The sequence below is a fragment of the Pongo pygmaeus genome, chromosome 14 (assembly GCF_028885625.2).
Source record: "Pongo pygmaeus isolate AG05252 chromosome 14, NHGRI_mPonPyg2-v2.0_pri, whole genome shotgun sequence".
In the NCBI taxonomy this organism is placed as follows: domain Eukaryota; kingdom Metazoa; phylum Chordata; class Mammalia; order Primates; family Hominidae; genus Pongo; species Pongo pygmaeus.
The window spans coordinates 38,361,298-38,375,129 of record NC_072387.2 but is presented as its reverse complement, the minus strand read 5'-3'; the positions used below and the strand labels follow the sequence as shown (position 1 = coordinate 38,375,129).

Here is a 13,832-nt window from a genome sequence, read left to right as displayed (position 1 = left end):
CTCATGATCACAGTACTCCTGGTAGCAGGTATCACTTAACTCCTGGGCGGCAGCTTGTCCAAAGCAAGGGAAAGGGAGCTTTCCTTTCCTCGCAACTGTTGCTATGGGGGGCGTGGCTTCGGAGCTGGGTGAGGACGCGTTCGGCGGCTCCCTCCCACCTACCCTCGTAGACTACACTTCCCGTGGTGCTCGAGGGAATGGTCTCCGTGGTGACGCACTTGGTGTCCGCAGAGAGAAGACGAGGACGGGGGCGGCGGCTGCTGCGAGGGGGGGCCCCGTGCTCTCCCGGTTTCCCCTAGTCGCACTCAGGCAGCCGCCGCCGCTGCTGCCGCCGCCGCCGCTGCCGCCATGTTGGTTTGAGAGGCGATGACAGGAGGCGGCCGCGGCGTGTGGGACTGAAAAGTGAAGGAGGAGGAGGAGGAGAAACAAAGCTCTGAGAGGAAACCATTCCCGTGCTGAGGAGAGGGAGGACCCGGCCTCTTCCGGGGACCAGCCGAAGTCGGCGTCGCCCGGAGCTTGCGAGGCCGGGGAGGGGAGAGGAAGGCGGAGACCGGGGAGGCGGCGGCGGGGAAGGCGGAGGCAGAAGAGGAGCGCCGAGGAGTCGGAGACGATGCGCCCCGACCCCAGCTGCTGTCCGGAGGCGCCCGCGGCCTGAGCCCAGAGGGGCTGTGGAGTGTCCCGGCCGGCCCCGAGCACCCCAGCGCTGTCGGTCCCCCGCTCCGGTCTTTCGCTTTGGCTCCCAACTAGTTAAATGCCCTTGAGCGCGGGTTTCCGCGGCCCGGCTCTTCGCCCCGGCGGCACGAGTTAAGCCGTTTCCCCGCGCCGTCCGCGCGGGCGCTCCAAGAGCGGCTCGGCAGGGTCCGCGGCCAGCGTCCGGCCACCGCTCGGCCGCCACTCAAGGCTCCTGCGTCGATGTGTAGCTACATAGTTATCTGTGTACGTCCACGCTGGGGCATTTTTCTCCTGTTTAATGAGGACTTGACTCGGGAGCAAGTGTGAATCATTGCCGGGGCTGGGAAAGGAGGAAGGCGGATTTAACCCCCTCCCACCCCTCTCCATGTCCGTGTGTCACTCGGCTCCGTCCACCTGGCGCGGCTGGTCCTGGGGCTGCTGCTGCTGACGACGACGACGACGACGACGACAGGGGCTGCCTCTGCTGTCCCGGGAGTTTCCTCCTGCTCCGGCCACAGAGCTCCTGGGGATTGTTCCTCTTCGAACCAGAACCTCTGCCTGACCGGCACTTTGGCTCCAAAATAAGTTTATTTTGGGGGGAGAAAGCACATCACGAACCAGTTAAAATCGTGGTTTATTTCTGTAGCGTGAAGACTTCTGCTCTTTTTTCTTTGTTTGTTTGTTTTTTTCGTAAACATCTGGGTGTATATCAAACGGCAAGATGTCCAGTAATGTCCCGGCGGATATGGTAAGTGACGGATAAGTTATGACACTCTGATTTAATTGTGGTTTCCAATCTTATTTAATCGGAAAGACGGTAGGCGTGGGGCGAAGATTTACTGGGGACTGTCGAAAAGCCACTGTGCTGAGCGATTTGGAGAAGTTGGAGCTTCTGGTTTCCCCCTTTTAGAAAGTACTGCTTTTAATATGGGTTCTCTCATTTGGTCGTGTTTTCTAAAGCATTGAAGACAGTGAAGTAGGGAAATGTATCATGGTAGCTTTAGGGGACAAAACATCTCCCTCTTCGCTAGAAGCCTCCGAACACTAGTATTTTAACGTTTCTGGAAACGTCAGTGACAGTGGGCAGAGCTGAGGACGGGTGTCCCTACGAGAGAATAGGTAGGGAAACGGGAATCTTGCTTTATGACACAGACAAGATCGTCAATGCAGTAGGAACGAACTTGATATTTTTCAAGAACAGGGATGCACATCTCTTCAAGAAAAGGGATGCACATCTCTTCAAGAAAAAGTGTTAGAATTTGCTGTGAGCTTTTTGAAATGTCTGAATACGGATGGCAACAGAAATATAAAGATATTTTGGGATTTTCAGAAACGTAGGCTGACCCTGTATTGGTACTTACTATGAATATTCCAGGACTTTTTAATGTCAGATATTTATTAATAGTAGATTCCATATTAGACATAAAGCTAAGGAAACATAGTATTGAGCCTCGATCACTGAGTGTTGAGAACTTGAAACAAAAAGTACTGTTGTTTATTGACGCCTTTCTTTTTGTTTTGTGTATAAAGGGTAAGGTTGTGAGTCGGTTGACTTAACAGTAACCGTGTAACCTTGCAGTGCTGGGGCTTGGTTTGTGTGAGTATGAAGTTACATTTTGCAGTCCTAAGGACAAACATAATGCATTTAATTAACAGGAAGAGGAATAATCCTGTTTATGAAAGAATTGAAGTTAATGTAGTTGTGCTCACATATGTTAACATTTGAGTGTTTGTGTATTTAGTGGAAACAAATTGAACTTTGCTGATGATTAAATTTTATTTTATTTTTAAATTTTAATTTAATTTTAATTTAATTTTTATTTTTTGAGACGGAGTTTTGCTCTTGATGCCCAGGCTGCAGTGCAATGGCGCGATCTCGGCTCACTGCAACCTCTGCCTCCTGGGTTCAAGCGATTCTCCTGCCTCAGCCTCCCAAGTAACTGGGATTACAGGCGCCCACCACCACACCCGGCTAATTTTTTTTTTTTTTTTTTTTTTTTTTTGTGGAGACAGGGTTTCACCATGTTGGCCAGGCTGGTCTCAAACTCCTGACCTCAGATGATCCACCCATCTTGGCCTCCCAAAGTGCTGGGATTACAGGCGTGAGCCACCGCGCCCGGCCTGCTGATGATTAAATTTTAAAACGCCAGATGTTTCTAGAGGAGCAAATCTCATATACAGATTTTATAACAAAATTAAATGATTCTAAATGGCTTATTTTGACCTTGATTTAAAGGAATTTTGCTCTTTTTAATTTCCCATTTAATGCAAAGGAAACACAGTGTTCTGTCTCTAGAGTGGCCACATAACAGCTTTACACTCTCCTTCCTGAGTCCTAAAACTCGTGCGTTGTCCTTTTAGTTTTCGCTTCTCTTCTGGTGTGCACACATGAAATAGCCTGCTGCCTGGTTAAGGACGGCTGGACAAGCTTTCCTCCATACCGCTCTTGAAGTTGCCGGGAGCGGTCTCTAGACAGAGCTGGGAAATGCTATTTCCCTTGTTTGATGAGTGATCTGTGGGTTCATCACCTCGAGCAAAAATTTGCTGTCTCGAAAGCCTCCATTTTATATCGTCAAGCACAGTTCAAGATAGGTTAACCTTAAGTACCATCTATTCTCTTACAGACGTTGGAATGAAATAGATGTGTTATTAAAACAGTGCCACTACTTCCTTTAGGTCCAGTGAAGAAAAGCTGGAATGTGCGTAACATCAGTCACAGATTGAGATGATTTGGGGAATACTGTTTCCAAGTCAGAGAGAGGGTTTGGAGGCTGATGTTAGGATCCGAGGACTGGGAAGTAGGAGCAGGGTTTTATTAATATCTGCAGTTATAAAATATAACAGTTTATCTATTTTAGACTGGATGTTAAGGCCTTGATGATTCTGTGGTGCTTTGAGATCCTTTGATTAAAGGTGATATGCAAGGGCAAAGCAATATTATGTAATAAACATATAATGCCCTGATGATGCTATTTCAGAGTGGGTACTAAGGTACAGCACAGGTTTGATTGTTATGAGTATTTTTTTATATCTTGTTTTCTACTGTTCAACTGGTTAGAGGTTAAGATTTTCTCTTTGTGAAAGTCTTTTAAACGTTCATTTATTACTTTGCATTTTTGCTTAAGAAGTCTATCATTTGCTATATGCCTAGAATTCTCAACTTTTTGAAATATAACATGACAAATACTGGTAAGAAATTGTCCATTAAATGCTTCATAATTATTAAACTCTTAATACCATGAATTGACAATTGATTTTAGTTTACATTCATGACAGAACAATTTACCGCTCCAAACCTTGACGAGCTCCTCTCAGTACTCCCACAGCAAAGCTAATGACATATATCCCTTGCAGCATAACTCTAAATTGATCAGGATATGTACTGTTAAATACATTTTTGCTAGATGCAGTAAAATGTTAAGCTTTCTTCTAGTTGGCAGTATGTGCTGTTTAGAAACAAATGTTACACTTTTTTACTTTTTGGTGGTGGTGTCATTTCTATTGAAGTCAATCTTTTATATGTTAATGGTGCTTGTCAGTTGTATGGGAAAATCCTGTTGGGGAGATGGGATGGGGTGGTGAAGTTAACAACCCTTGTCATGTTTCCAATAGAGATAATTTATTCTCGAGCTACAATAATTGCTAAATCGATTGATGTTTTTGGTAAAGTCTTTTTATGGCCATGATTATGCCTCACTTTAAAACAGATTTTTTAGCTTTGGTTTTTGTTTTGTAGATAGAACTCACATTTAAAATTAATTTTTAAACATCCAGTTAATTTTTGTGTTTAGCATAAGGAGTCTCATTTTTAATAATCCAAATGTCAATTTTTTGGATGAGGGAGTGGCACCCCTAGTGAATGGATTTGCTGTACCCTTTAAAACATAATTTGTAGTTGGTACTTTTACTACATTCTGTAATATATATGTCCTATAAATATTATTGAGTGTATTTACTTGAAATGTTGGTTTTTCTTTGCTAAGAGTGATTGAGTTTGAACTAGATTTAATAACATCTTAGTGTAGTAACTTATTTGTGAAAAAATCTGAAAATATCTGAACAGAATATCATTATAATATATTGTATTTAAATGATGTATTTATTTATTTATATATGTTTCAGCCAAGATCATAGTTCATGATGCGGCAATATTCATTGTTAATAGTCGCAGTGTGACTTATGTTAACCACTGTAGGTTTTTTGCAAGAAAATATTTACTGCCTGTGTTAGTAATAAGGCCTAAGACTGGGCAGCAATGGTAATTTTGTTTTCTGGATTGGTAAAGTTATCAAGAAATACATTCTTGTTTTTATAAGAGTATTGTATACAACATTTCGGCTACTATTTAGAGCTTTGGACTAAAATTATACTTTATGATGTCTATTACATTGAAAACTTTAAGAGAGAAATTGACATTGTGAGAATAATGGCAAAGCAATTTTGTGATTCAAAACATTTTAGTTGATAAAACAGTCAAAGAAAAGCCCCGTATTTTTAACAAATGTAATGTAAAAATTGTAGCAGATAACAACAATTTGTAATAGGAGTTGAATGAGATAATGACAATTCAAGTTTTTTCCAGTATATTTTATGTGCTTAATGAATATTTTTATTGTAATTTTTGTTATATCACTTCCATTCATGTAAGAATTATTGGAGCCCTCTTGTGGACAGGAAATTACTAAAACACATTTCCTTTCAAAGTGAACTTTTATCACTTTTCCAAGTTAAAGTAAAATGACATATGTTGAGTATACCAGGAGAAAATGCCATGAAAGGAAAAGGTCCAGAAAATAGAAAAGTATACTGAGATTTAATGCCCAAGGACTTTTTCCTCTTTACTTACAGCTCCTTTTTATTTTTCTTTCTCTTCCTGATGATTCTTATTTCAGGTTTAAGTTGGAGGGTTTTATAAAGCCAAAGGGTAGATAAGTACTGTTTACATATATGTGTGACTTGAATAGCTTAATAAATAATATATTAAGAATTGAATGTTTCTCTGAATTTTTACTTGAATGTGTCTCATCTTTGGTATTTTGAATTAGACATTTTTATTAAGAAAATGGATGACATTGTTTCCCTTAGCTTTGAATTCCTTCTTTCTAGCTCTGAGTCCTACCCCAGCTTGTGTCTAAAATGGTCTTTAGTTCATTTTAGGCCACAGTGATCTTTCCTTCTTGTAAACCATTTTTCTTTAGTGCTTTTGACATTCCTCTTACACAGGTATCAAATTTCTGTGGATATAGTCTCACTTTTATTTCACCTCTGATATTTTTTAGACATTCAGAAATTGTTGAGTGACTTTCTTGACTCACAAAGTATTACTGTCTTCGTTACTTATGGGAAAAGTAAATATTGTTCCGTAGTAATAGTGGTGTTAAATATGAAGTCTATAATGTCTGCTTCTGTTATCACTTGGAATATGAAAACTATATTTACAGTATTAAAACCTGAAGTTATTTTAAATTAGTGGATAAAATACTGATGGTGCTAATAGTTTTCATAATATAGAACATTAAATATGTTTTAGGAGACTGAAGCATACACTTAGTAAATGTGCTCTTTGATTTTCTAAGTCATCTTATTCTGGGAGGGAAAAATGAAGAGCGACTGTAGAATTCATGGTAACCTGGAAACCTTGGGTAATAAGTCATTCTGAACCAGTAAATTTTCTGAATACTTGGAGGTTGAGTGTTAAAATAGCCCAATCTAATAATGTTGGATTACCATTGCATTTGCTTAAATGAAATATACTATGCATAATTTAACTTATTTTTGATGACTTAGAGCCATGATTTGAATAATATTGCTTGCATTCAATCAGTGTTTATTGGGTACCTGTCTGTGTAATATGGTAGTAGTATTACCACGTATAAGCTACAACTATAATACCCTCAGCACCTAATATAGATTGTGAAGCTTTATGCCCCTTCACTAGATCAGTAATTTACAAAATGAGGTGAAGCAAGTCAATTTTGAGAAGTAAATATGAGAACTTCTATTTGTTTATTTTGTCCCCCAAAAGGGAAAAGAATTGAGCTTTTCTATTCATACTATGTTTGGCTGTAAGGTTCTCCTAGGTCCACCTGCATTCAGGTGGTCACTGAGAGTGTGGTTTGCTGAGGGAAGATGTGTGAATTCTGGAATGTAGATGCCAGCAACAGCACCATGAGTTTCTCAGAGTTTTTCCAGTTTATCTGTTATATAGTCCCTTTAAAAATACTTTTTAAAAGAAGAATCCATGATACTTCGTATTGAGATGGGGAACAGAGGTTTACTGTCAAAGCATTTAAGAGTAGTAAAACTCAAAGATTAATCACGCATTTTTATTACAAAAGATGAGTATTCTATATGCTGTTCTTATCCATGGTGACAAGAGGCTATCAAAAATAAAAATCTAGCAGATATTTTTGGGAAAACAATCCCTAAGTTGTCACTTCAAGGCAAAATCGACATTTTAAACAGTAAGTGAGAAAGTACCTGCTTTTCAAAAGAAATAAATGTTATGGAGAACATTTTGAAAGCATGTTGAAGTATTTCCAATCTGTTAAAAATCTTCCTTACAATGAATTTTAATTGACTTTGGACGATTTATTGGAAAGCCAAACATTTTAATTTGTAAAAATTCTTATTGCAGTCAGGAAAAAGAAAACTTTAATAACATTGACATCAGGTAGCTGACTTTGAATAAAAATGTTTGCGTATTTGGTGATAGAATGGAAAAGTAATATGATTTAGTAAGTTAGTAAGTGACATGTTCTTCTATATAGATCTCATCTTTGTAAGGTAAGTTTTTCAGATATGACTTATGACAGCTCTTAAAACCAAGTGTCAAAATACATTGAACTTTACAAAAGAAGAAACTAAGATTTAAAAAAATAGAGATATATTTAATAATAATGCTGGCCTAATATGTTAATAGTAATAGCATTTTTAGTGATTGAAAGATTAAAACAAATTAATATTTAAAATAGTTGATAGTTAAAATAGTAAAAAGTAAAACAAAATTTTAATCTTTTAATTTCTGTTTTTAGTATATGTTTTATGCTATGTGTATGTTTATAAATGAAAACACATAGGTATGTGCCTCAAGTATTTTATATTTGGGATCTTCAGTCAAAAAAATGTAGAAGCCACTGCACTAGATGACTAAAGATTTCTGAGCATTTTAATTTCTTGTGTTTGATAGTTACAAGTTTTCTGTCTCCTGCCTTGCTGAGCAGCTGTTTTTTCCTGTGATCAGTGTGCCTACTTATTCCTAAGCATTTACAGTTGCTGGTTTTAATTTGCTATGGGTGTGGAAACCATATTTCCAAAGTTTATTAAAAATAATATGTGTTTAAAATGAACAAATGGTGTCTGAGTAGGATTTTAGGAGTTACTTCACAGTAAAGTGCATGATCTTTTATTTCATGGACTTGATCATATCTGTTTTGGTTGCTTAGAATTCTCTTTTTTGGGGGGCTAATTTTCTGGTTGTTAGTTATGTTTTGCAGAGATGCAGTTTCTTGATAGTGAAGAACTGCTTAGGTGATAAAAAAATTACACTTACAACTTTACTTTGAGCTCATAGAGGAGAGAGAACTAATATTTGTTGTGTAGTTGCTAATACCAGGCAGATGCTTGGCATTTTACATTATAGCATTTAATTTAATCTTTAAAGTCACCCTGGATAAATATAGTTGGTATATAGATAAAGAAACTCTTAATACCCACCAGGTGAAGACCACCAGGAATGCATCTGTGGTGAAACAAGTTAGGTTGACTGTTTTGCAGCTAGGAAGAGCATATGCCAGATCCTGCCAACTGTCAGTAAAAGAGAATGGGAGGGCTGGGCACGGTGGCTCACGCCGGTAATCCCAACATTTTGGGAGGCCGAGGTGGGTGGATCACTTGAGGTCAGGAGTTCGAGACCACCCTGACCAACATGGTGAAACCCCCATCTCTACTAAAAATACAAAAATTAGCTGGACATTGTGGCAGGCGCCTATAATCGCAGCTACTCCGGAGGCTGAGGCAGGAGAATCACTTGAACCCAGGAGGTGGAGGTTGCAGTAAGCAGAGGTTGCAGTGAGCTGAGATCGCGCCACTGCACTCCAGCCTGGGCGACAGAGTAAGACTCTGTCTCTAAAAAAAAAAAGAGAGAGAGAGTGGGAAGAGTTTTCAGTAGGGTTTGGGCTGTGCTGGAAGCAGGGACTCCTGGACTGCTGAATGCTATCATACATCAAGTGGAGGTGGGTTAGTAATTGGGTCTTTCAGCAGTCTTTGTTTAGGAGACAGGATAAATGAAGGGGACTTGGAAAGTCATTGGTGAGAAAACATAATCACTTACAGAATGGGAGACTGTTGGTCATTTTGGAGCTGCAGTGTGGCCATAGGAAAAACTTTTAGCCTGTTGGTCTTCTCTGTATCTTTCAGATATCACAGTCTAATTATCAACCGAGCTCATTTTTACTTTCTCACAGCCTAGGTTCAGAGAGGTTAAGGAACTTGTTTGAGATCACATAGTGAGGAAGAAGTTGAGCTAGAATAGGAATTTGGGTCTGTTGGCAATAGTGATAAACATCTACACCCCTCCCCACAACCATAACTGAGCAAACATTGCTGAATCCCTCAGGCACATTATCCTAAGAATGCCTTAGATTCCTTCCCAATACCTTGCTCCAGGGAGTCCCTACTGATTGGTCTGAGTTAGCATGGTAGAAATGAAACTTCTGTCATGTATCTTTGTAATATACTATGTAATATCTGGATTGGAATGATTTTAATTAAGGTTGGTTGTCTTACTAATTGATAAAATTAAAGAGAGTTTCCTTTAAACTTGTTGGAACTTTGAGTCTTCTTGTGTATATATTTGTTACACAGTGGATTTTTCTTAAAAAGTACTACTTTGAATGCTTTATATATGTAACAAATAGATTGGCTTGTAAAGGATTTAGTGATTTTGGGACATTTTGTTTTTGTCTCCATACTTTTAACCGCATATATATATGTAGAAAGAGAGAGAGAGAGATTCTCTATTGGTTGGTCAAATCTAGTAGCGTTTTTGGTCTTAAGTAAATATATATTTGGGTAATTTTCTGACTAGATTTTGAGAAGAAAATGTTCTTTCTGCTGAAGAAAATTGTTGAAGTTTGACATTAACATTTTTGTTTATGTACTTAAGATGGCAATTTATTGTGTCTAGACAAAATGTTCTTATGATATATGTTTTTCTTTACTTTCGCATAAAATTAGTGTTTTTCTTTGCCTTAGAAATAGTCTTGCTTTTGTATCCTGCTATTTTCATTTCATCATGTTAAATCAAGTTTAGCCTAAAGCTGCCTCCTTACATATTTTAAGCTTAGCCTATATTATGAACATCTATCTATGCAAATAAGTATAGAACCATATTATAATTTTGAACTGATTATGATAGATGTATATAAATTATTTAGCTAATTCCATATTCATGAGCATTTAGAAGCTATTACAAACAATGACGTAATGGATATTCTTAAACATATCTCTGTGCCTTGTCTGATTATTCCCTTAGGACAAAACTCTTAGTAATGTAGTTGCTCTGTCAAAAAATATGTGTTAATTTTGGGACGGGTGGGAAAGAGAAGGATATCTATTTCCTAATTTCAAAGCATCCTTGAATTTCTGGATAAACCTAGCTTTTAATTATACATTACTCAAATGGTATATGCTAGATAATATTTCATTTAGATTTTTTTTTTTGTTCACGAAAAAATTGGCTAGCAATTTTAATTTCTTGTAAAGTATTTGACAGATTTAGGTATCAAGGTTATGCTGACCTCATAAAATGAGTTGGGAAATGCTTTTTAATTCTCTGGAAGAATTTGTGAAGGTTGATTTTATTCCATCCACAAATGTTTGAAAGAATTCACTGGTGAAGCCATCTGGAGTTTTCTTGTGAAGATTATTGATTCTATTTCTTCAGTACATAAAAAGCTATTCATATTTTCTATTTCTTTGTCAATTTTGACAAGTTTTGCTTTTCAAGGGATTTGTCCATTTTGTCTGAATTTTCCAGTTCAGCTTAAGGTTTTTTTGTGTGTGTGCGTGTATATCCTTTTATAATTGTTTTGGTATTTGTAGTATCTATGATCTCTCCTTTTCAAAATCTGCTTATTGTAATTTGGGTCTCTTTGTACTCAGTCTTTTCAGAGTCCATTTTCAGATTAAATGTTGTTTTTAACTTTTTACTGATTTCTGCCTTTACCTTTATTTCTTCTACTTAAAAAAATGATAATTTTCTGTACTTTTTAAAGTTTTTTGAGATGAGTACTTAAGTCATTAATTGTCAGCTTATTTATTTATTTTTTAAAATCTTTTCTTTTTTTTTTTTTTCCCCGAGACGGAGTCTCGCTCTGTCGCCCAGGCTGGAGTGCAGTGGCTCGGTCTCTGCTCACTGCAAGCTCCGCCTCCCGGGTTCATGCCATTCTCCTGCCTTAGCCTCCCGAGTAACTGGGACTACAGGTACCCGCCACCACGCCCAGCTAATTTTTTGTATTTTTAGTAGAGACGGGGTTTCACCGTATTAGCCAGGGTGGTCTCAATCTCCTGACCTCGTGATCCGCCCGCCTGGGCCTCCCAAAGTGCTGGGATTACAGGCGTGAGCCACTGCACCCGGCCTATTTTTAAAAATCTTTTTAAGAGATGGGGGTCTCATTGTGTTGCCCAAGCTGGTTTCTGAACTCCTGCATTCAACTGCTCCTTCCTCCTCAGCCTCCCAAGTAGCTGAGAATACAGATGTGCAGACCACTGTGCCTGGCTCCTTTGTGGGTTTTTTTTGGAATATTTTTGGAATTTAAAAAATGTATATGAAATTCCCTCTAAATGCAACTTAGATGGATCTTACAAGTTTGATGTATATTATTTTTATTATCATTCAATAAAGCATATTTTAAAATTTCCATTGTGCTCTCAGCATTTGGGGATTTTCTAGCTATATTTTTGTTATTGATATCTAGTTTGGTATCTGTTGTGGTCTGGAATCATTCTATGATTTCACTTGTGGGTAGTTTGTTGACACTTGCTTTATGGTCAGTTTTAGAAAATTGAGGACAGTGTGCCGTATACAGCAATTAGGTTTATTAATCATGTTCAATCTGTTGTACCGCACTGACTTTTTTTGTCTTTTTTAAATCACTCAATTGAGAGACTTGTGTTAAAATTGCCAAATATGTGAGGATTTCTCTATCTGTTTTTAGTTCTCTCAAATTACGCCTCATATTTGGAGGCTAAGTTATTAGCTACAAATAAATTTATGATTGTTCTATCTTTCTCTCTAGTAACATTTTTTGCTTTAAAGTTGTTTTCCAGGGGGGATATTAATATAGCATTCTTTTTTTTTTTTCTATCCATTTCCTTTAAATCTCTCTGTCCTTATACGTAAGATGAATCTCTTTAAGCATCAGATGGTTGGGTTTTTGCTTTTTTACTAAGTTTGATAATCTCTGTTTTACCTTTAATGTAATTACCATACCACATTATTCGGGTTTGAATTTATAATTTTGCAATTTGTATTTTACTTCCATCATCAAGTCCTTTATAATTTTCCCTTCCATTTCTTGTTTTCTTTTGGATTAATCAAATAGTTTCCCATATACCTTTATCTTAGCTTCTCTGTTATAAATTCTTTTACTATCTTTACTGGTTAGCGTAGAGATTACAATGTACATCTTTAACTTTTTTGTCTGTCATAAATTTTTGCCTTTGCCACTTCAGGGTAATGGAATGGCCTTTTAATTTAATTCCATTTACCCCTCTTCCAGTCTTTGCTGTGTTTTCAACCCCAAAGATGTCATTATTATTATTGTTAAAGTAATTATAACAGTGGTAATAAGAGTAATGTTGTTGTTAAAATAATCATTGCTCATTTCACTTTGTCCTCAAATTTACCTTTCTGGAGGTCTTCATTTCTTTCTTTTTGATTGTATGTGCATCTGGGTAATTATCCTTTTATCCAAGGAACTTTTAGTGCAGGTCTTCTGGTAATGAATTCCCTGTTTTTGTTTGCCTGAAAATGTGTTCATTTTACCTTCACTTTTAAAGGGTCCCTACTTTATGCACCTTCAAGATGTTATTTTATCATCTCACCTGGCTGCCACTGTTTATGTCAACTCAGGCTTTTGATTTTATTGTTATTCCTTTGAAGTTAATGTGTTTTCCTTTGGCTGTTTTAAAGATTATATCTTGTCTTTGGTTTTCACCAATTTTACTATTGACGTGCTCTTGTGTAGCTTTTTTTTTTTTTGTAATCTACATAAAGCTTGTAGAGTATCTTGAGGTCCTGAGTCAATCTTTGGCTTACTATATTTTGTCATTTGGGAATTAGCTAAAATTATTATTATTATTATTTTTTTTTTTTTTTTTGAGAGTCTTGCTGATGTGCAGTGGTGCGATTTCAGTTCCCTGCAACCTCCGCCTCCTGGGTTCAAGTGATTCTAGTGCCTCAGCCTCCCTAGTAGCTGGGATTACAGGCGCATATCACCACGCCTGGCTAATTTTTGTATTTTTCGTAGAGACGGGGTTTTGCCATATTGGCCAGGCTGGTCTCAAACTCCTGGTCTCAAGTGATCCACCTGCCTCAGCCTCCCAAAGTGTTGGGATTACAAGCATGATTACAAAGTGTTGGGATTACAGGTACCTGGCCCGGGAATTAGCTAATATTCTTTAAGTATTATTTCTATTCAATTGTCTTCTTTCCTTATGGGACTACAGTTACATGTATGTTAGGTCATGTCACTGTTTCCATTCTTTTTTCCCCTTCTCGTAAGCCTAGAGATTTTCTAGCAACCTATCTTCATGTTCACTTGTATTTTCATTGTCCAATATCCAGTTATTTCTAATTATTAAGTTTTTAGTGTTAGTTTTTGTATTTTTTATCCTAAAATTTACATAGATTCAAATTCTTATGTTTTCATCACTATTGTTGCAAAATTCGTGTCTGATGACCGTCATATCTAGATTGTCTGTGAGCCTGTTTCTGTTGTTTCGTTTTTGATCATTTGATCCTTTTTCCTTGGGTGCCTGGCAATGTTTTATTAACATTGTGATGAAAAATTATAGAGAATCTGAATTATGGTTCTGTTTCTCCATATAGGATTTAATATCCTCCGGTGAGTAGTTAGAAACACATTAATTACTTT

At 37.6% G+C, this 13,832-nt stretch overlaps 1 protein-coding gene across 1 annotated transcript in view; it reads left to right on the top strand.

The window, feature by feature from the left end:
- Positions 1–206: 206 nt before the first annotated feature.
- The window catches only part of UBL3 (ubiquitin like 3), an 86,932-nt gene continuing 73,306 nt past the window's right edge, over positions 207–13,832 (top strand). Inside the window, exon 1 of the mRNA XM_054446506.2 lies at positions 207–1,420. Within this exon, the coding sequence (XP_054302481.1) occupies positions 1,394–1,420 (27 nt within the window). The 5' untranslated portion in view covers positions 207–1,393. The remainder of the gene's footprint in view (positions 1,421–13,832) is intronic.